Here is a 24,593-nt window from a genome sequence, read left to right as displayed (position 1 = left end):
GGAAATATAGAATTAAGCAAGGCAACGATCACAATTTTAGAGAGAACAACACACACTAAAATAAAATATTGGTTGAGAAAATGCAACCAATCAAATAGGCTCAAAATCTCACTGGTTTTGTGTGTTCGAGCTCTAAACCATGTTCCAAAATAAATTTCTTCAAGCAAGTTCAACAAAAATTTTAATTTAAATTAGTGAAATGCTATAAAATAGTGTCTTGAAAAAGGATTTATTACTTCAACCAAGTAAGGCATAAATGCACAAAATCTAACAAACATGCAATCAATCATGCAAATGCAACAATGAACTAACAAAGAAAATTAAACATTGGTGTTGAGAAGAAAATAACTAACCCACGGAAGTCGGTATCGACCTCCCCACACTTAAAGATTGTACCGTCTTCGGTGCATGCAAAGATACGCAAGTAGACGGGTGGCTATAACTGATACTTTTCTCCAAAGATTGTGCAGATGGACTTGTCTGTTGCCCCATTTAGAAGTCTTCCGTTTTCCTTCTTGGTGGCCATCCTGAAAAAAGAGAAAAAGGAAAGAAAAGTAACCCATAAACAAAGATAAGAAAATAAATAAAATATGGGTGAGTTGATGCCGAATAATGAGGGTCTCAACTACATGGTAGCTACAACATGTGAGTGAGAAAATAATATAGGCGAATGACATATCAATAGTGCAAAAATTGCAACAATGGGGGAGAGAGAGTGGGTAACGAAAGACAATATAAATTCATATCAATGCAAAAGAAATACAATTGTCATAAAAGATTAGCATTTACTTATAAATAACATCACCCAACAATGTAAAACAAGTCACTAAGCATCAGAATATTAGAAAAAAAATCAAAAAATAGTCCACAGTGGGGTAGAAAATACAACACCAATGGAAAAATAGTGAATTTAGAAAAGAAAATAAAAAAATGTACAAAGTTAAGATGCAATAAATGAAAGTATATAAATGCAAGAAGTAAAAGAGAATGAAAGAGAATAAGGATGAGAAGTTAAAGAAATGAAGAGAAGAAAGTAAGAAGGGAAGAAGAAAAGGGGAAAGAAAGGAAAGAGGAAAGAATAAGAAAGGAGAGAAGAAAGAAGTAAAATGGAAAACGGGACGCGATGCGCGCGCATGCATCACGCGTACGCGTGAAAACAGAAACATCAATGCGACGCGTAAGCGTTGTCCACGCGTACGCGTGGATTCCTGAAAATGAACAGTGACGCGTGAGCATCAGTCACGTGTACACGTGACTACTCGTGTGCTAAACGCACGATTCCAGCACAGTGGCAGCCCAACTCTCTGTCCAATTACCCAATGACGCCGATGTTCATACCACGCGTACGCGTCGCTGACGCTTACGTGTGGATTGGCAAAATTGCAGGTGACGCGTACCCGTGGGTCACGCGTACGCGTGGGGTGGCTTGTGCGCCAGGCACCCCTCCCGCACACCTCTAGCATAACTCTCTGTTCATTTTTTAATAAAGAGTGAACTTCCATATGACGCGGGCGCATCATTGACGCTTACGCGTCAGGTGCACTTTTTTTTATATCAACTCTAGAAATTATTAAACAACTAAACCATAAATTAAACGAAATAAACATAACTAAAAAATAAAATTTTAACTTATTACTAATATAAACAAAAGGAAAATTGGAAAGAATTTACCATGGTGGGGTGTCTCCCACCTAGAACTTTTAGTTAAAGTCCTTAAGTTGGACATTTGGTGAGCTCCTTGTCATGGTGGCTTGTACTTGAACTCATCTTGAAACTTCCACCAATGCTTGGACTTCCAATAAGCTCCAACATTCCCAAATAAATTTACCAAGCCTTGATGAAGTTCTTTACTAGCTTCGATCTCCCAAATTGATCCTCTTGTATGCCGGGATCCCAAATCTTGTTTCTACACCCGTCTTCAAGTTGATCATCATGATTCCATCCGGGTGGTTTAGCCTTGGAGTTCTCATTTAAGCACCCAAACATCCTCCTAGACCCATTCACTTTAGTTCTACAGCAACCATTGTTATCAAACTTTAAGCTTGCAACCATCATGAACCTAGAGTGATGCTTCCAACCACTATACAATTCTCCCTTACTCTTCAATCCGCAAAGAGGTCTAAGTTGACCATCCGTTTTAAGCAACCCATACTCAAGTGGAATTAGAAAGCCTAGAGATAAGAGATTTACCCACTTGAATGGTATAAAGGGTGATGGTGACTTAGGAAGGGGGACCTCCCCACACTTTGACAATGCAAGGTCCACTCCCTTGTGCTCCTCTTTAAATTCCTCACCACTTGACAAGTATTTTCAACTTCAACTCCTTGTTCATGATAAACCCCATTTGGAGGGTTTATCTTGTGTTGAATTTAAAGGATTTTATAACCTTTTAACCCACGTTTATCCAATGAAATAGCATGGTTTTATAACTTCTCCTTTAATTGTGTTTAAGTGTGAAAACATGCTTTTAGGTCTTAAAGTAGCTAAATTCAATTCACCTTGATTCCATTAGATGCCTTGATATGTTTGTTAAGTGATTCCAGATTTAGGAGGCAAAGATTGGATCAAGGGAATGAAGAAAAAGCATGTATAAATGGAGAACTCATGAAGAAATGAAGGAATCGCAAAAGCTGTCAAGCCGACCTCTTCGCACTTAAACGACCATAACTTGAGCTACAGAGGTCCAAATGATGCGGTTTCAGTTGCATTGGAAATCTAACATCCAGGGATTCGAAATGATATGAGATTTGCCATGGTTTCATTTCGCATAAGGACGCGCATGCGCACGGTATGTGTACGCATCGATGGATGCACACAATTCACTTAATGCAACTTATGGCCAGCGAATTCTAAAGCCTTGTGGGCCCAATCCAACTCATTTCTGATGCTATTTAAGCCAAGGATTGAAGGAGAATTAACATACTTTCACACATTAGTTAGTTTAATTTAATTTTTGGAGAGAAAGTTAGTTTTAGAGAGAGAAGCTCTCACTTCTCTCTAGGATTAGGAATTAGGATTAGGATTAGTTCTTAGATCTAGGTTTTCATTCATGCTTCCCTCTACTTTTGCTTCTTAATTCTTTGTTGTTGCAATTATCTTCTTCTATTCCTTTGTTGTAATTTCCTTTATGTTGCTTCTATATCTTGTTGTAGATCTACTTTTGTTCCTTCTCTTCTCTTTCAATTCAATTAGAGGTAATTCATAATAATTGTGTTCCTTTTGATTGTTGTTATTGATTTCTTACAATAATTGTTGTTAGATTTTATTGTTGTTATCTATTTACTATGCTTTTCTTTAGTTCCTTCCAAGTGTTTGATGAAATACTTGGTTGGATTTTAGTGTAGATTTTGTTCCTCTTGGCCTAGGTGGAGTAATTAGTGACGCTTGAGTTATCTAATTCCTTTATTGATTGATAATTAGAAGTTGCTAATTGATTTGGATACCACTAAAGCTAGTTTTTCCCTTGGGAGTTGGCTAGGACTTGTGGAATCAAGGTGATTCATCCACTTGACTTTCCTCATGATTAGAGGTTAACTAAGTGGTAGCAATGAACAATTTATGATCACAATTGAGGAGGATAACTAGGATAGGACTTCTAGTTCTCATATCTTGCCAAGAGCTTTGTTAGTTGTTAGTTTATTTTCATTGCCATTTACATTTCATGCATCTTATCCCAAAAAACCCCAAACATGACTCATAACCAATAATAAGACATTTTGTTGCAATTCCTAGGGAGAACGACCCGAGGTTCAATACTTCGGTTTATAGATTTTAGGGGTTTGTACTAGTGACAAACAAAATTTTTGTATGAAAGGACTATTGTTGGTTTATAAACTATACTTGCAACGAGACTTCGATTGTGAATTCTAGACCACAGAAAAGTCCAATCATCAGTTCACCAACTTCTTCTTTGGCTATTTCACATCCAATGGGAGTGGATTCAATTGTAGATAAGAATTCATCAATGATTGAATCCATCTCTTGATCAACCTCTTCAAGGTTTCCAACTATAATATGCTTTGGAGGTTGTACACCCTCCTCAACGTTAATTTCAAGCTCCTTGGAGGGAGGTTCTATGACTTGAGATTCCCATGGAGGTTCCACATCTCCTAAGTCTTCAACCACTTCCTCTTTTTTAATAATTTCGGCTTTCTCCACTTGCTCTAGTACAAAATCCAGCTCCTCCTTAATGTCTTCCACCTCGTGTTCAACCTCCCCTAATTTTTCAACTATTCTTTCATCTTCAAGGGTCTCTCCTACCTCCACCTTTTGGACTCCCTCTTGCTTCTCTTGAAGTATAGATGCGTGAATCCGATCCATTAAGTCCCTAAGACGATCCCTTCTCTCTTGTTCCATGTCTCTAGCATAATAGGGATCGTGTTGCTCTTGGATTGATGAATATGGGCGGAAAGGAAGTGTACTAGAGCTATAAGAGCTTGGAGAGTAGAGGTGAGACCGGTGAGAGTATTGTAAGTGTGGTATGAAGCTCTCTTTGCCCTTGGTGAATAGCACTAAAGGTATCATCTATAGGAGCTTGGAGTGGATATGAGAGTTCATTTGTTGGGAGAAAGGGCTCATAATGGGAAGGTGGTTCTTCTTGATACGGGTATGGAGATGGTGCATATTGAGGTGGTGGTTCTTGGGAGTAATTGTGTTGGAATTGAGGTGGTTCTATGTATGGTTCGTATGGTCCATATGGTGGTTGCTGTGGTGGATATGAGTTAGGGTCATATGAAATTATTTGGTAGGATAAGGCTTGTGAGTATGGTGGTTCAAAACTATGTTGAGGAGGGGGTTCAGAGGCATATGGTGGGGCTTGTTGGTAACTACAAGGGGATCTACCATGGCTATTGGATCGACATGCATCTTGGAATGGCTCTTGTTCATAGAATGTTAGTGGAGGTTGTTGCCAAGAGGGTTGATCAAATCCTTGTGGCTCCTCCCATCTTTGATTGTCTCATCCTTGATGCAAACCTTCACTGTAATATCCACTTCCTACAACACAATTTGAACCAAACTCATAGCCAAAGGGGTGAGAATTCGTAGAAGCAAGAGAAAATAAAAATAAAAACTAATAAGAAATAATGAAAATAAACTCCTAAAATTAGAAACAACTAACAAAGAAACGAGAAAGCAAATTTATTCACAATATTCACAATAACCAATAATAAGGCACACATTTGCAATTCCCCGGCAACGGCGCCAAAAATTTGACGGAGGAAAAATGTCGGTAAAGAATTTCTCAATGAAATCTCGTTGCAAGTTTAGTTCTAAACCAACAACGATCCTGAATCAAAATTTAATTCGTTTATCACAGGTACAAACCCCAATAAAAATAAACCGAAGTATTTAAACCTCGAGTCGTCTCTCAAGGAATTGCAGGGAAGTGTAGTTATTATTGGTTATGGGAAAGTATATTTTTGGTTTTGGAGTTTAATAAGCAAGGAATGTAAATAACAAGAAAATAATTAACAACTAAGAAAAGTCCTAGCAAGGATCGAGAATCGGAATTCCTATCCTCATTATCAATATCAACTGTGATGGTAATTGCAAATTGCACTCACTTAGTTAACCTCTAACAATTGAAGGAAAGTCAAGTGAGTAAATCAACTTGAGTTCACAAGTCCTAATCAAAGACTAGAGTTAGTGAAGCTCAAGCCAACTAGCAACCTTCAAACACCAATCAACAAAAGACTTTTGATAATTCAAGAGTCTCCAAATTACTCAATCCAAGCTAAGAATACAAAAAGCTAATTTAAAATCCAACCAAACATTTTATCAAATACTTGGAAGATGGAAAATAAAAGCATAGAAAATTAATAAGGGATAATAAAATCTAAACAACCAATTGCAAGGAATCAATAAAAACAAATGAAGAAAGAAACAATAAACATGAAATACTTCAAATTGTATTAAAAGAGAAATTGAATCTAACATGAAGAGTTCATAAACTAAATTGGAGAATAAATAAATCAACAAGAGAAGATAAAGTCAAGTACTAGAATAAATAAGAGTAGAAGAAAATTAAATTAAAACAAGATAGAATTCTGAAATTAAGAGGAACTAAGACTAAGACACCTAAAACCTAGAGAGAGGAGAGAGCCTCCCTCTCTAGAAAACTACATCTACACCTAATAATTGTGAATGAAAGTGTGAATGAGTCATTCCCCCTTCCAGCTCCACTCTGTAGCCTCTAATCTTCATTTTCGGGCTTGAAACTGGGCAAAAAACAGCCCAGAAATCACCCCCAGCGAATTCTGATATCTGCAGCACGTGACGCTTTGTCACGCGTACGCGTCGTCTACGCGTACGCGTCGCTGGACTATGCGCAAGGTCACGCGTACGCGTCATGTCACATGTACGCGTCGTTTGAAGTATGGCGCGATCACGGGCACGCGTCGTCCACACGTGCGCGTCTGCATCAGCTTCCCAAATCTTCATTTTCTTGTGTTCCTTCCACTTTTGCATGCTTCCTTTCCATCCTCTAAGCCATTCCTGCCCTATAAAACCTGAAAATACTTAACACACAGATCACGGCATCGAATGGTAATAAGAGAAGATTAAAAATTAGAAATTTAAGACCAAAGAAGCATGTTTTCAATCATTGCACAAAATTAGGAAGGAAAATGTCAAACATGTAATTTATATGCATAAGTGTGAGAATAATGGATAAAATCCACTCAATTCAATACAAAATAAACCGTAAAATAGCGGTTTATCAGGAGCGCTCTCAACAGGTATGGAAATCTGACTTCTAGAGATTTCCAGCAATATATAATAGTCCATACTTTGCTTCGGATTAGAAGGCCCAAAACTGGTGTCCAACGCCAGCTTCCTGCCCCCTTCCTGGTGTCCAGCGCCCAAGAGTAGAGACCGGCGTCCAAACGCCCAATGAGGACCCCTAGCCAGTGTTTCACGCCCAAGGAGCCTCATAGCATGTGGATCTCATCAAAGCTCAGTCCAAACACTCACCAAATGGGCCCCAGAAGTGGATTTTAGCACTAAATAGACTGTTTTACCCTTATTAGTCATCTGTTTAGTATTTAAAGTGTATTTTACATAATCTACAGACATCACGCATATTATTCAGCCCTATTTTCGTTTTTGCTTTGTATTTTTACTTCAATATGAGTTTCTAAACCTTCTAGGTTGAGGGGAGGAGCCCTGCTGAGTTATATGAATTAATAAAAGTATTACTATTTCTTCTTCGATCTGTGTTTGATTGATTCTAAGATGTATATTCGTTCTTCATCAATATGAATGCGTTGAACTGACATAAGGTTATCACGTTCTACATCGGTTCAGAGTGCGTCTTTCATCAGACAATAATGAACCACCAGCTTGAATATACGTCTCTCAGACGGCTAATCCACGATTTTGTTAGGACTTCGTGCTACCATTTATTCTTTATATTTATTCTTTTTTTCATTTGATCTTTGATATTTGTCTATTTTATTTTACATTTGAGTCTTATATTGTACTTATACGGGACTATGTGCTTATTTGGGTGAGTTTTTAAGAAAAGATTTTTTTCGAATTATCTTTTTTTTAAAAATCTTATGAAAAAGTAAAAATAATTTTATATTTGGATATTTCATACAAAAAGATATTTTTATTTATCATTTATATTTGGGTTTAACAATATAAAAGTATTTTTTTATTTATTTATTACACAAAAAACATCTTTTTTTAAGAAAAAAAGATCTTTTAAAAAAAATATAAATTATAGCTTCTCAAAAAAGATGTTTTTTTAATTTTTCTAGTACTTTTATTTTTACTACTAAAAGTTTGCCAAACATACTAAAAAATAAAAAAAAAATTTTTCATTAAAAAAAATTATTTTTTTATCAAAATAATGGTGTCCAAACAAGCACAATATAATTTTGATTGATATCGTACTTTTAATTTATATATTTTAAAATATACATTAGAATATATTATATTTTTGTATGTTAATTTTATAATTTTATATATTATTTTATAAGAATTTAGTTATTTTGATTGAATTACGTTTTAATCTGTTGAATCTCTAAACTAATGAATTAGTAACTAAAATAATTCGGTAATCAATTTTAATTTTTAGAATCTTGATAAAAAAAATTAAACTCTTTTACACAATAATAAATTAAATAAGTCAACAAAATTCTTGTATACAAAATAATAACTAAAAAGCTTATCACTTGAATTTTGTTGTGGTCTACAAAACCTTAGTCTCTTTGACCAATAAAAATTTTTGTCTCTGCAATTTTTTTTTATAAAATTCATCTCTTAATTTTATAAATCTATTTTATCATAATCCATAATACCAAGATTAAGTAGATGTAATTTTGTAAAATTTAATTATTCTGTAATGAAAAAAAATACTAATTACCTATAATCCAATAATCTAATATCAAAAGAAAAAATAAGTATACTTGACCGGATCAATTTTACTAGTTTGATTTTGATGAATATGATTTTAACTTTTTCAGGTCGCTTGTATGAATGCATGGGCGTATGATTTATCATGTTCAAATTGGCAACCAAAAGGAAGACCAAATAAAACCCAAAATACAAAAAAGTATTACACAAAAATACAAAAGCTTACCGAAACATAACGTCAATGATTATGTGATGCCATTCGCCGAGAAGTTTCTGTTAAGCAACGAGTTCTCTTTTGTTCAATTGCAAAATCCTCGTATATTCTTCTGTACTCCAAAGACATTGACACAGTCTCCTCAACATTGTTATTCGCCAGCCCATGAAAAGTTACATGAAAAAAAAAAGTATTGACAATAAATTTCATTATTATATTATTTTTTAAAAAAATGCAATGGCATAAAAAGAGGGAGTTCATCTTTATCCTTAAACATTTTTAATTAAATAAAAAATAGTACATTCAGTATTAATTAAATCGATTTTAACTCTGTTTTATTTATATTAATTAAGATTTAAAAAGATAGCTAATTAGATTAATTTTTAATTATTTTAAAAATAAAAAATAAGAGTATAAATATGCTAATTTATCTTTTACTTCTAACAAAAAAAATTATCTTTTAAAAAATATTACACTTCTTATTTTTTACCCTTTTTTTATCAACAATATTAGAAAAGAGGACAAAGGATTCTTGGAAATAAAAAGTAAAAATTTAAAAACCATACAATATGCAATAGAAAGTTAAAAACACATTGAAATCCAAAAACACTAAAATATTGGTACAAGTTACGCGGTATGTGGTGTTTACATCGTTGTTACTTTAAATGGCCACAAAATCCAAAAGGAAAATCATATGGTTATCGACCCCAAATATATTTAGAACCAAAAAAATAATCATTGCAAGATGATTATAACAAATAGTAATATAATATTACAAAGATTAAAAATATGGATGATTATGAAATTTGTTGAGAAATATAAAATAGTCCCATTGGATTTATTAACTTTTAAGAGGAATTATAGGGAGGTGGTTCAATTCAAAACATAAGGAAAAGATCCAACCAACGTAACGAAGCAATTTACTTTCACCCAATAAATGAATACAGTTGGACTGTCTCCATATTAAGCTCAAATTAATTCTCTGACTTCAAAATAAAAAAAAAAAAATTAACTCTCACTTTCCCCCTTTTTTTTTTTTTTTTTTCATTCAATTTTCTCCTTTCTCTCCTTAGTTCTTTCTTCTTCCTTCTTATTAAACTCTTCTCTCTCTCTCGGTCTCTCTCTTTACTTCCTCTCTCTACAGTGTTTTTTTTCCTTCTTTTTTATTTTTTCTCAAATTCTCCGGCGACGTTTTTGGAGCTTCTGAGGCTTTGACTTTTCTCGCCGATCACCGCCATGGGCCATTGCTGCAGCAAGAGCATCGCTGTCGACAACGAGGGCGCCGCCGCCAATCACCACGTCAAACCGCCGCATGTCTCGCCGGCGCCGGTAGCAGTAGGGAACAACTCCGTGTCTGGCGTCAGCGATGCTTCGACGGCCACTCCCGGGAGGAGTACTCCGGCGAACTCTTTCTCGACAAGCCCCTTCACAAGTCCGCTTCCGCCGGGGGTGGCGTCGTCGCCGGCGGCGAAGACGCCAGGGCGAAAATTCCGTTGGCCGCTGCCTCCCCCGTCACCGGCGAAGCCGATTATGGCGGCACTGCTGCGGAGGCAGGGGAAGACGAAGCCAAAAGACGGTCCCATACCGGAGGAGCAAGGTGAAGGGGGTGGTGGCGGTGCCGGCGCAGAAGGTGGAGAGCGGTCCCTTGATAAGAGCTTTGGTTATTTTAAGAACTTTGGTGCGAAGTTCGAGCTAGGAAAGGAAGTGGGTCGAGGGCATTTTGGTCATACTTGCTGGGCTAAAGGGAAGAAGGGTGACCTTAAGGGTCAATCAGTTGCCGTTAAAATCATATCCAAAGCTAAGGTAAGAAGATTCTTGTTGGTGATTTCTTATGTATGTTGATCAGGTATAAATTGGGCTTTTGTCTTTGCTACTATGTTGAACTGTGAATTGTGAAGATCATTTGATACGGTTTTTCTTGGTGCTGGTTTCGTTGACTATTGGTCAATTTTTTATTAGCTCTTGAATTTTGTGACCCTTTTTTGCACTGTAATTAGGTGTTAGTAGTGTAGTGAAGATTTAGCGAAATTAGTGGTTACTTGTTCGTGAAATTTTGGAATTAAATTTTGCATTCAAGTTCTCTACTTGGAAAAATGATGTATGCCCCCTTATGGAATCTGCTGGTGTGTTTGTGTACTAAAGTTCGAAGTTTGCTTTTGGTTGTGGATGTAAACTAATAGCTGTTTTTGGCAGTTTCTAAGTCAGTGCTAGTACCACCAGAAGAGTATACAAAACTCAGAAGTATGAAATCTAAACAGTGCAGGATTTTATAATTTAATAATGCTAGCTAGCACTTTGGTTAGTTCTGGGGTAAAGCGACTGAACAACTTTGCCTTCAACTACTTACTTCTTGTTGGTTTCTTAGAGCATTACAACAAAGTGATTTGGAATATGTGACTGGGATTGTTAGAAGTTGTTGGAGAAGCAAGGAGAAGATGAAGTTGTAACCTCTAAAGTGGAAGTTGTCGAAAGATGTGGCTTTTGCTGAAGATATTTATGTGGGAGCTATGATTCATCAAAAACATATTTTGCAATTGTCTTTATCAGTGGCCAATTGGTTTTGGCTCAAATGGTTAAATCTTGGTAGTGATATTGCCTTCTTGCCAAAGAATGGGGATAGAGAGCTGGGAGTTTGTAAGAAGCAATGAAGCAAAGTGGTGCTTAGCTGTAGATTTAAGAAGCTTATGTCATGCCTTGTTTTTCATTCTCCATTAGAACTTAGGAGATAAATTGGAGGATTAGTTTATAAGATAGATGGCTCACAATGATGCTGGCACTTAACAATTGTTACCTATTGACGAATGCTTTAACGAGCCCTTTTGTTGCAAACCTATGGGCATCAAATAAGATAACTCAGTTACTTGGCCTCTACTGGTTGATTTTTCTGCAAAAAGTATGTGCAGCTTAAAAGATGACTCTATTCTATTCTATTCTATTCTACTAGTCAATCAATTACTTGGGAGAATTGTTGTGCTCTTGCGGTCATAGATATTTTATTTTATTTTCATGACATATGTCAGCATTCATTGAACTTTGATTTTGTTAAGTTACGATTGATTTTAAATTTGGCTTGGTTAATGGTTATTGTAATAAACTGATTTTTATATGGCAGATGACTTCAGCAATAGCAATTGAAGATGTTAGGAGGGAGGTGAAAATGTTGAAGGCCTTATCTGGTCATAAAAATTTGGTCAAGTTTCATGATGCATTTGAGGATGTCAATAATGTCTACATAGTAATGGAGTATGTGAACAATCCTTTCTGAAAATTGCTTTCATTCCTTTTAGATTTTATTATATTAAAGGTTGGAAGGGTCGTTTCTATCCAGATATATTTTATGATTATTCGGTATAAGGAATTTGTCGTTGGTTTGTGGTTCCAAGAATATTAATGACGTGGCAAGTTTCGTATCTGGGAAATATTAGTACAAACATACAATAATTGAAAGAGAAATTTATTATATTTTTGTTCTTATCAGGTTGTGTGAGGGTGGAGAACTACTTGACAGAATTCTAGATAGGTAAATTCGAAGTGCTATTTTCCATTTGTTCTTGGCACTCTGTATTTTTTTCTTACAGAAGTTTGGTTTTGAATTACATGATTATAATTCTATTTTGGTATTATATTATTTGATACAGAGGGGGAAGATACACAGAAGATGATGCGAAAGTTATTCTTTTACAAATTTTAGATGTAGTTGCCTTTTGCCATCTCCAAGGAGTTGTACATCGTGATCTAAAACCGGAGGTATGAAGCTTTTAACAACAGCTTTTCTCATGTCTATGAATGAATGATTTTCCCCCTCCTTTAGTATAATTACCTCTCTAGTATACAGCTTCACGATGTATATTTTGCATGCTTTGCAGAATTTCCTTTTTCTCTCAAAACAAGAGGATGCTTTGATGAAAGCCATTGATTTTGGTCTATCTGATTTTGTTAGACCAGGTATTTATGACTGATTAACTTAATATAGTCATTATCACACAGTATAATACAGCACATGCAATTTGATAGGTTTATTGTGTGTAGTATCTTCTCATGTTAATTTTCTATAGTCCAACACCCAAACTTCATAGTGCAGTGCTAGAGGCACATTATAAACCCAGGGAGAATTTTGGTTCGATCCCTAGTGAGGAGACTAGTTGGGAGGAGGGAGAATGCATACCCCCAAAAAGAGGGTGTGGTGCAACGGAGTAGTAATATTGTACCATGCCCCATTTTGTTGGCCTTCAATGTAGTGTAGACATCTAAAATTAAATTGTATTCATAGTAGTTAAGAACTCAACTACTTTTTATAATATTTTCGATTTGCTTGATATATCTGATACATATCTTAACTAGAGATACTTGACGTGCTTGTGCTAAACAAAAAGAGCATTTTTTTTTTATGATAATGCATGTGATTAGATTTGTTCTCCAAATTTATTAACACGTTCTGTATGAAGCTAGCTTTCACCTTAACTTTTGTGATTTTTATGTTTAATATTCTTTATCTTTGCTTAAATATTTCCGGTTGAATTATTAACTGTTTTGTAACTTTGTTGAACACTGCAAATTCCCGTATATGACTTTGTTATGTTTGATTACTATCTACTTCCCCTTCCTTTTCCCATTATATATTTTACTATGATGCTTACGCTAGGTTCTCATTTGTTATTTTTCACTTAGTGAAGGCTTTCCACAGGCAATAAATGCATAAAAGTCCAATATTAAAGGGTCCATACCAACCTCATAAAAGAATAGAAGTCAAATATTCGATATACTATTTATATACATAAAAGAATAAATGCCTAATAGTAAATATACTATGTTAAGATGATCAAATATTGATTATGGGTGAAGAAAGGAGATTGTACAGAACTCTATTGGATATGCATTTTTCTAGCGTTTGTATTCTCTATCCTTTTGGCATCTTCTACTTGGTGGTTGGCCAAAACATTGTCTTTGATATGCTATGCTATGCTATTTTCATCTCAGCTGAATTAAGAATGTAGATGTAACTCAAGTTTTAAGTGTGGTAGCGTATAACCCATTGCTTAGTAGAAGATAGGTGATATAAAACTGAAGAATGAAAATGAGCGAAGCTGTTATGCTGTGTCTAATACCTTGTCAGCTTTCATTCCAGCATTTACCTTCCAATTTTCAGTCCCTATTTTCACTCCTCCCAACCTTACTGCTCCTTTGTGTTGGGTACATATCCTAACATGTGTAAACGGTCTTACTGTAAACATGATATATAACAGGGCATAATGGCATCGTTTGATCCATGTAGTCGACTCTATTTAATGGGATAAGGCTTTGTTGTTGATTGTTGTTGTATATCCTTAGCACTCTTTTCAATATCAATTTGTGACTCACTTCGTACCTCTGCCAGACTCTAGGTGACATTTAGCAATGAGGGTGGGAGAGCATTTATTTGAAAATTTCCCTAATATCTTTATCACTAATTAAGTAATGCCATTATATACTGTGGTTTAAATTGAGACATGTTAACAAAATGCTTAATTCTCTTCGATCCCGCTTACCAATTTCCTGTTGACACTTAATTATTATGCAGATCAACGCCTCAATGATATTGTTGGCAGTGCCTACTATGTCGCACCTGAAGTGCTGCATAGATCTTACAGTGTTGAGGCAGACCTATGGAGTATTGGAGTTATATCGTACATATTGTTATGTGGAAGTAGACCATTTTGGGCACGCACTGAATCAGGAATATTCCGGTCTGTGTTACGAGCAAATCCTAACTTTGACGATACACCTTGGCCATCAATATCACCAGAAGCTAAAGACTTTGTTAAGAGACTATTGAACAAGGACCACAGGAAAAGGATGACTGCTGCCCAAGCTCTAAGTATGCCTCAGAATGTCTCGCTCAAAAAGTGTTTACAAACAATTGATTGCTCATATTTGAAATTACTCACACATACACTAATACACTAGTAACCTCATTGCATGATTCTTTCTGATAAAGAATTACCTTGGTATTTGCAGCTCATCCGTGGTTGAGGAATGAAAACGTTCCCATTCCTTTAGATATTTTGATTTACAAGTTAGTCAAGTCATATGTGCGTGCCTCACCTTTGAAGCGTGCAGCATTGAAGGTAGTAATCTCTTTGCTCCCATTAAAACTAACCCATCTTTTATCATTCCCACTTCCCTCTTTGGGTGCTCGTTGGGAATTATGGAACAGGAATAATGTTGCGTTTTGCTTTCATTTACATAATGCAGGCTCTCTCAAAAGCATTGACAGAAGACGAACTTATCTACCTTAGAGCGCAGTTTAGCCTATTGGAACCAAAAGACGGCTATGTTTCACTCGATAATTTTAGAGGGGTATGTTCATGGTCTTTGTGATCCCTCTATTATGTTAAGATACGTTCTTAAAACTAAAAATATGATATTATTAGCTGTTAAACTTATATAACATCCTTATGTCATGACTGTCATCTGCTAGCTCCAGCAAACTAATTTGCCTTAGTTTGTCTTCTGTTGTTCATGTATTGTGGGTGAATTTATTTTCTATTCTTTACTCAATCTATTAACCGGAATTCATATAAAATTGCAGGCTCTTATGAAAAATTCAACTGATGCCATGAAGGAATCAAGGGTCCCTGAGATTTTACATTTGGTGAGTTATCTGCGATATGTAATTTAGACACATATAGTATCTTGATTGTTTCTAATTTAACATGCTGAAAATTATTGCTCCACATAACCTTGTTAAGACGAATCAAATGCTAAATTTTCTTTGTACAAGCATTAGAATACGTGGAAGAAAGGACCTATTATTTGACTCTAGTGAAAATATGAGGATGTTATAGTTGACAAATGAAAAATCTTGCTTAACCCTGGGGATCGGCAATAACAGTTAATCCAATATTTTGTTTGATTGCATTGCAATACTGAAAATCTGCTTTGCATATTTTCTTGAAATAAGATGGAGGCACTCTCATATAAAAATATGGACTTCGAAGAGTTCTGCGCCGCTGCAATCAGTGTATACCAGCTGGAGGTTCATCCGGATTGGGACAACATGGCTACCACAGCGTTTGAGCATTTTGAAGAGGCGGGGAACCGAGTTATTTCAGTAGAGGAGTTGGCACAGGTTTGCAAATCCTTTTCATAACCATCCAAATAGTTATGAACTTTGTGCAAAAGTTATTAAACTAGTCTCATTTTTCATATAATGCTTCAGGAGATGAGTTTGGGACCTTCAGCTTATGCTCTAATGGGTGATTGGATCCGAAAATCCGATGGAAAACTCAGCTTCGTCGGATTCACAAAGTTTTTGCACGGCGTGACGCTTCGCAGTTCAAACACGAGACATCACAGACCGGTAGTATAGCCAAAGTGAAGTGTTATTATTGTAATTCTTGTTGAAATTAGTTCGTGTCTTCTTTTCTTAATTTTTTTATTTTGTTAATTTGAAAAGAAAATAGTACAGAGGGGTCTTCGTCTTTTTTTCTTTTTTTTTTTTCCTTTCTCTTTCTTTTTGTGGGTTTGGGAATATTACTGGATCACGGAGAACAAAAGAGAGCTAACATATTGTTTTGTTGGTCATGTGATTTGCGGTGCAAAGTAAAAATTCTCCTATTTTACTTGTGAGCACAAGATGCAACTTGTTTTGTTGTAAGGTTTCTTGTGAAGAATTAAAGACGAATATGCTTTGGTCAACTTCATCATATGGTAGAGAAATGCGACGGAGAACTTGGGTCAAGTCAAGTTCTTATGCCGTAATTTCATATTCCTCTCTACTTTGTTCTAAATCCTTATTCAAAACAATACAAGATCTAATTTCTCGTAAGAACTATACGGGATCATGTTTACAAATTTGTTAGCTATTTGTTTTAAAATTAGCATTGTTGTGAGAACTGGATCTAATTGACTGGTTTGACCGGGTTGATCAAAAATTGATTATCAAATCAGTTTGACTTAGAATAAAAACGAATTAATAGTGAATTAGTAAAAAAAGTTAAAAAATAAAAACGAATTAATAGTGAATTAGTAAAAAAAGTAAAAAAAATGGTTAAAGATTAAACAATCGATTTAAATTAATAAAATACAAAAAAATTAAAAGGTTATATATTTTATACATAAATATATTATTTTATTATATTTATCTTAATTTCGGTAAAACTTAAAGGAATCTTTAAATTTTTTACTCTACCAGTTCAATCACCCGTTAGAAACTTCAAAATTAGTTGAATCACATTGCGGTTCCAAGTTGCTGATTTGCCTAGGATGTTAAACTTTGAAGAATAACAGGATCATTCAAAAACAATGCATCTTTTACTTTAATGCGAAACATAAACTTGAAATCAAAGTGAATAAAAAAAATAAAATAAATAAAAAATAAAGTGGGAAAGAAAAATGCCATAAACTTGGAAATTAAGCAGTTTATCATAAATAAATATTTTTCCCCCGACATAAATATTGATGTATTATTACTTTATTCCCATTCTAATATTTTTTTCAGCCATTCAATGACGCGTTCTGGATTCATTCTGAGGACAGGAATCTCACAAGTGTCATTTTCTGTTTCGCTGCCGTTAAATTTCTTAATTTTTTGCACTGAGTATTCTATCTTAAGTAAAGATGGTACTATTAAATTAAATATTTTATTTGTTCATATCTTAAAGATATTAATTCTAGGATGTCCATGTAACGCCAACAAATTTGATGGGTTTATATCTTTTGATTAAGCATATACTTTTTGGATATTCTTACGCATATTTTATAACTATGTTAAATGTATAAAAAAAATTAATTATTAATTAGTTATTTTTATAGAATATATAAATATAAGATAAATATTAAAAATAAATTAAATCATACATATATCTATATATAAATACAAAAAAATTATTTGTGATTAATTTTTAATATGAAATATAGACATAATACTTTTTATTTAATAGCGAGTGGATTAGTTTGGATAGTTGGATCACAAATTATATATGACTTTGGCCCGATCTGATAACTTTTTAAAAAGTAATATATTAAAATTAGATTTTAAAATATAATTTTTTAAAAAATAATAGTAGTATGTTTGCTAAATTCAAAATATTTTTTACAAACAAAAACTACAATAATTATGATAAAATTGCTTTTTGAATTTAAAATGACTATAATAAATATAAATTTTATAAAGAATAAGAATAAATATAGATATTATTGATATATAAAATTATATTAAATTTTTTAATTTTAATAAGTACAAATTATTTTAAAATATATTTTTTTATATATTTTCAAAAATAATTCTAACTTTTAAAAGTCACAAAGTATAAAATATAATCCTTTTTGATACTCCTATGTGTACAAGCATTATTTGTACAACATATGTGTGAATCATTTTCTTCTTCTTTAAATAATATGTTCATACCCTGACCCAATGCTATGGTCTAGACTCAAGTAAGCCAAAAAGGCTCAACCCAAAGGTTGGCCTTCACCCTATACCTGACCTCTATGAAAGAGGTCGGACTCGACATAAGCCCCTCCGCAAAGAGGTCGGGGTCGACATGAGCTGGCAGATAACACTTATTCAAATAAGTAACTGCCTCCTAAGATCTCTCATCCACTTCCAGAAGCAATATCCCAACAACCCTAAGATAAAGGGACGGTTATCCATCTTCAGAAGTGGAACTACTCCAACGGTGGTTATTGGATCATCACCTATAAATACACTGACACACTCAGGTAAAACCAAGTTCCAATACTCTAAAAGCCTGCTTATCCCCTTGCTAACTTAGGCATCAGAGTGTCTTTGTAAGTACCACCCCCCATTCTTCAAACACACAACTCGGACGGCGGCTCCCGATCGTGAACGAGTCAGAGACCACCTTCCATTGTCATTTGGGCCAATCTTACAAGCCCAATCCACCTATCTCAGGTTACCTACGTAACATTGGCGCCGTTACCGGGAACTTGGGAGATCAACGCATGATAGTGGAAGACCTGAACGAGGACGGACACACTGCATCCGAATCTGAGCAAGAACATCAAGATATAGTTAATAACGACAGAGCCATAATAACTCTGCAAGGAGAGGATAACCAGTACCAAGAAGGCCCCTCAGGGGTGAAAGACCCAAAGGGAATCCCCTCTGAAGTGCACGAACCAGAGAAAGGGGGGCAACCTCACGCTGCCGATCTCATGGGTCTGCTTCATGGCCACCAAGGACGGTTAGAACAGCTGAAACAAGAACTAGAGCGACAAAGGGAAGTGGAGAGAAACCTAAGGAGAGAGGTTGAGCAACGAAAAGAGCTTGAAGAAAAGCTCTTAATATTGGAATCCAATCTTCGAGGTAGGGGCTCTCGCGCTGACCGAGAAGATACCCCATTGGGGGGAGAAGATTCGTTCAATGAAGACATAATGAGGGCAAAAGTTCCAAGGAACTTCAAAAGCCTTGACATGGATCTGTACGACGAGACTACTGACCCAAAGCATCACCTGAGCAACTTCAAAAGTCGGATGTACCTAGCTGACGCCTCTGATGCTACTCGCTGCAAAGCCTTCCCAACGACTTTGACAAAGGCGGCGATGAAATGGTTCAATAGCCTCCCCCCAAGGTCGGTCACCAGTTTTGACGACCTCTCGCATAAGTTTCTTATGCGATTTTCAATTCAGAAGGATAAAGTCAAGCACGCGCCCAGTCTCTTGGGGGTAAAGTAAGAGGCCGGTGAACCCCTAAGAGACTACATATAAAGGTTCAACAAGGAATGCTTGGAAATTCAAGATCTGCGTACAGAAGCAGTAATCATGGGCCTAGTAAATGGACTCCGAGAAGGTCCCTTCTCTCAGTCCATCTCGAAACGGCATCCGACTTCTTTGAGTGATGTACAAGAAAGAGCTGAAAAGTACATCAACATGGAGGAAAACGCTAGGCTACGAGAACCAAGCTGGCGACCTGGGCACTCTCACCCATCAAAGGAGAAGGAGAGAGAGCCCAAGAAAAAAGAAGAAGTCGGGCCTGAAAGGCCCAGGAGATATCACTCTTATACTTCTGTGCGAGTTTCCCTAGTCAACATCTACAGGGAAATTTGTCACACTGAAAAGCTACTTCCTCCTCGGCCTATCAAGAATAAAAAAGGGGGGGGGGGAGTCGTAGCGAGTATTGTGAATATCACAAGTTATATGGGCACTCAATAAATGATTGTTACGACCTAAAAAATGTGATAGAAAAGCTGGCCAGGGAAGGTCGGCTTGACAAATATCTCATGGAAAGGTCGGACAACCATGGAAAGAGAAAACGAGATGAGGAAGATCAGAGAGACCCACCACCACAGACCCCGGAACGACACATACACATGATCTCGAGAGGGTTCGCTGGAGGAGGATTCACAAAATCATCTCGTAAGAGGCATTTAAAGGAAGTTTATCAGGTCGAAAGTGAACTACCCAACCTCCCCACCATTTGTTTTACAAAAGAAGACGGGCAGGGTATTGCCCCCGTACATGACGATCCAGTGGTAATCACTATGATTCTTGCTAACGCTCATCTACATAGAACCCTGGTAGATCAGGGGAGCTCGGCAGACATCCTGTTCAAACCAGCTTTTGATAAGTTGAGATTGGACGAGAAGGAGTTAAGGGCGTATCCTGACACCCTCTTCGGATTGGGGGATACACCCATAAAACCCCTAGGATTCATACCCCTACAACCTTTAGAAAGGGGATGAAATCCAAAACTCTAAGCATTGACTTCATAGTCGTTAATGTGGGCTCGGCCTATAATGCCTTAATAGGTAGAATGACTCTAAATCGGCTTGAAGCAGTGGTATCCACCCTCCACCTTTGCATGAAATTTCCAACACCAGAAGGAATAGCAACCATCATGGGTGATCAGAAATTGGCGAAAAAGTGCTACAACGAAAGCCTAAACCTGAGGGGTAAAGGCAAGGAAGTAAATACAATTGAGCTCGGAGGCATCCGATCTAAAGAAGAGTTGCAACCACAGCCCAGAGGGAAGACCGAAGAAGTCTAGATCGGGCAAGAGGACGGAAAAAATACCAACATAGGAGCCAACTTGAAAGAAGACTTGAAGCAGAAGCTGACAAGGCTCCTACAAGAGAATTCCGATCTCTTCGCCTGGGAAGCCTCCGACATGCCCGGGATAAATTCCGAGCTCATGGCACACAAATTGTCAGTGCACCCAAGATCCCGATCTGTACAGCAGAGGAGACGGAAGCTCGGTCCTAAACGAGCTTGATGAATCCATATTTTACAATATATTTTGGTTTGATTTGAGTGGATTCTATCACATAAACCCACATTTATTCACCTAAATAGCATGCTTTTGAGATTTCTTCCTAAATTGTGCTTGAAAGTGAAAACATGCTCTTTTGCGCTTAACTTCGTCAATTTTATTCACTTAATCCCATTTGGTGCCTTGATATATTTGTTAAGTGATTTTCAGGTTTCAAGGCAAGTATGGGTTGAAGAAGTGAGGAAAAGAGCATGCAAAAGGGAAGAATTCAAGAAATGAAGGATTTGGAAAGCTGCCAGCCCTGACCTCTCTGTACTAAATTGGTCATAACTTTAGCTACAGAGGTCCAAATGAGGCGGTTCCAGCGGCATTGGAAAGCTAATGTCCGGGACTTCAAAATGATATGCAATCTGCTATAGTGAACATAAGTCTAAGTGTGTGTACACACAGGTACTTGTGCGTACACACAAGTCAGAATTCAGCATGTGTGCGGACGCAGACATCTGTGCGTCCACACAGGTCCCTACATGTGACCTCATTAATTGCAACTCACTGGCAGCAATTTCTGGGCCCCCAAAATCCAATCCAACTCATTTCTGAAGCTATTTCAACCCCAATTCAAGTGGAAACAAGGGGGGCAATTAGGGTTTGCTTTTATGATGTTTTCTCTTAGTTTCTAGAGAGAGAAGGTTTCCCCTCTCTCTAGAATTAGGTTAGGTTTAGTTAATTTCTCTTTAATTTCGGTCTTTAATTATTGTTTTAATGTAATTTCATTTATGTTTCTTTACTTTATTATCTTACTTCTCTTAGTTCTTCTTCTTAATTTCTCTTTTATGTCATTTTCCATTTTATGAACACTCTTGTATTTCTTTAATTTCAATTAATGCAATTTATGTTTTATGTTCATTTATTGCTTTCTTTAGTTGTTATCTCTACTTTTCTTGCTTTTGGTAGTTAGACTTTATTTTTAATGCATTTTAAGATTATTTTATTTTCATGCACACCAAGTGTTTGATAAAATGCTTGGCTTAGTTTTTACTTAGTTTTTCTCCACTCTTGGCTTGAATTTGATGACTTTGGTGATCCTTGAGTCATTGATGTCCATTATTGTTTGATATATTAGAGTGAGTTAGTTGATTTGGTTTCCCTTGACTCTATGTGACCCCTTAGTGTTGACATAAGACTTAAGGATTGAAATTAACTATGCCTATTTGACTTATCTTCGATGTAAGGTTGACTAAGTAGGATTAACTCTTCATAATCGTCATATGTTTGTGGTCAATGACTAGGATAGGTAGCCTTAGCCTTCAATTACTTGCCAAGAGGTTTCTTGCATTTTATGTTTCCTTTACTTGAATTTAATTGCTTTGACTTTTATTGCGTTGACTTTTATTTGCTTTGATATTTAATTTCTTGCATGTTTAGTTTTCGTACTCTTGGTTGAGAAATTGGATGTTTGGGTGGAATTGAGTTGTGGATGTCCATTCTGTATTGTGTGAGAATAGTTAATTGGTTTGGTTTCCATTGACGCTAGTCTTTCACTAAGTAATTAGTGAGTTGACTAGGACTTATGGATTGAAATCAATTATGGCTTATTGACTAATTCTCAAGGAGGATTGATTGATTTGGAGTGATTCCACACAATTGCCATGCTTGTGGTCCATAACTAGGATAGGAATCCTAAAATCCCCAATTCTTATCAAGAGTCCTTTAATTGCTTTCCTTTAATTTCTTGCATGATCATTTACTTCCTTGCCATTTACATTTCTTGCCTTTCTTGCTTTCCATCTACTTTCTTGCTATTTACATTGCTTGCTCTCTTGCTTTCATTTCCAATCCCCTATGCTCTCTTCTCTCATAGCCAATAATTATACACTTCATTGTAACTCCTAGGAAAGACGACCCAGGAGCTAAATACTCTCGGTTATTTTGTATTGACTTTATTATTTGATTGATGGCCAATTTGTTGGGTTAGGACTATACTTACAACGCCAATTTCATTTTGATAATCAAATTCCTAACCTATGCAAATTGGGCGTCGGCAAATTTGGCGCCTTTGCCGGGGAGTTGCAATGGTGTAAAGTTAGTGGCTATTGTATATATGTTAATATGTAAATAGCTCGCTTTTTGGTTGTCTTTGTTGATGGTTAGGATTGGGATCCCAAAGGATATTGGACATTCAAGCATTTGGTGGGAAGATCAAGCACAAACCACCATAGCAAGGGCTCTCCCAATTGTCTAACTTAAAGACATTAAATAAAAATGCTTGGTAACTTTGTTCTAACTCTTCTCTTTTGTACATATTTTTAATTATTTGCTTTTTGTTATGCTTGGTTAGCTTAGAATTAGTTTAATTTTGAGTTGGTTATGTTAATTTTGGTTTGGATCATAAATTTATGGGTTCTTGCATGTTTTGGTGTTTGGTTTTGATTGAACTAAGGCTTGGTACCTTAGAATTTTGAATAAAAATTTTTGCAAAACAGGGCATCTGTGCGTACGCACGTACTTGTGCATGCGCACAAAACAGCTATTTTCTGCTTTCTGTGCGTACGCACTGACCTGTGCGCACGCACACACACGATTTTGTCCTCTGTTCGCAGCGCCAGCACACCTTGTGCGTGCGCGTTCCCCTGCTTTCTGCGACCTATGCGTGCGCATCCACTCGTGCGTACGCACACATACCCTTTTTGGCACTTTTGTGCGGACGCACAAACGTGTGCGTCCGCCCGCCAACTTGCAACCACTCTGGTGGGAGCGTTGGCACAGCGTGTGCACGTGAATCCCTGCCCCTTATGCTTTTGTGCGCGCGCACGGACCTGTGTGCGCGCGCACACATGATCCAACCCTTCGGAAAAAAACTTCTTCTGTGCGTGCGCACAGCCTTGTGCGCACGCACACTTCTTACCCCCTCTTCTGCCAGGAGCGCTCGCATAGTGGGTGCGCTCGTACACCTTCCCCTTTCCTCATAATGTGCGCACGCACACACCCCTGTGCGTGCACACGCCCCTGTTTTCTCACTATGCCTCTTTTCTTCTCTTCTTCTCTTCTCTCCTCTCTTCTTCTTCCCTTTCACCCTATTTTCTACTTGTTCTTGTTCATTTTGTTTGCTTTTCATTTTTATTTTGGTAATTATATTAGCTTTAGTTTAGTTGTTTGCCAAATAAATAAGTTACAAGTGTTTATTTAATATTGATTGGGTTGCTTCTTGCTTGAATTTGGTTTCAAGTTTGATAAATATGTGCACTGAGCATTAAAAGCCCTGTTTAAATGCCTAGATAAATTGTGAGTTTGGTTCATATGTTGTAGCTACCATATGCATTAAACTTTATTCTTGTTTGGCATCTTGAATTGTGCACTTTTACTTTAGTGAACTGAGTTGAGCTACTTATTCATCATGGTTCTTAAGTGAATATAATCACATAACAAGGTATTTGTTCCTTGTTAATGCCTTGCATTTTTTTTGAGTTGACTTGACTTGATTCTTATCAAGACTTGTCACCTTTTGTAACAAGCACCTTATACATGTGATTATTTCATTATTCCTAAGAATGAATAAGTAGTCTCTTTTCATCATGGAATTGGTTATTATTGATTTTGCCATTTTCTATTCACTTTGCGCTTTCACTTGCACAATCTCACTATCCAATATATTTTATACTCAATTCACTTTAGTTGTGGTTACCTAGGTTGTTTGTGCCTTAAGTTTTGCTTATTTATTACTTGCAACCTAGGACTACTTGATTGAGGAACATGCTATTTCTTTTTCTTTTGTGGTTCTTGTTTTACCCGATCAATGTATTGTGTTCT

At 36.3% G+C, this 24,593-nt stretch overlaps 1 protein-coding gene across 1 annotated transcript; it reads left to right on the top strand.

Moving 5' to 3' along the window:
- The first annotated feature begins 9,380 nt into the window (after positions 1-9,380).
- On the top strand, positions 9,381-16,252 carry LOC112783274 (CDPK-related kinase 6). The gene is made up of 11 exons (XM_025826152.2): positions 9,381-10,378; positions 11,688-11,818; positions 12,054-12,095; positions 12,214-12,322; positions 12,442-12,520; positions 14,133-14,429; positions 14,570-14,679; positions 14,807-14,911; positions 15,144-15,206; positions 15,516-15,683; positions 15,774-16,252. The coding sequence occupies exons 1-11, from the start codon at positions 9,812-9,814 to the stop codon at positions 15,921-15,923; spliced, it is 1,821 nt and encodes a 606-aa protein (XP_025681937.1). The 5' UTR covers positions 9,381-9,811; the 3' UTR covers positions 15,924-16,252.
- The last annotated feature ends 8,341 nt before the right edge of the window (positions 16,253-24,593 follow it).

This window comes from Arachis hypogaea, chromosome 20, assembly GCF_003086295.3.
Source record: "Arachis hypogaea cultivar Tifrunner chromosome 20, arahy.Tifrunner.gnm2.J5K5, whole genome shotgun sequence".
Classification (NCBI taxonomy): Eukaryota; Viridiplantae; Streptophyta; class Magnoliopsida; order Fabales; family Fabaceae; genus Arachis; species Arachis hypogaea.
The sequence above is the reverse complement of the archived record's forward strand: the minus strand, read 5'-3'. Positions and strand labels throughout refer to the sequence as shown.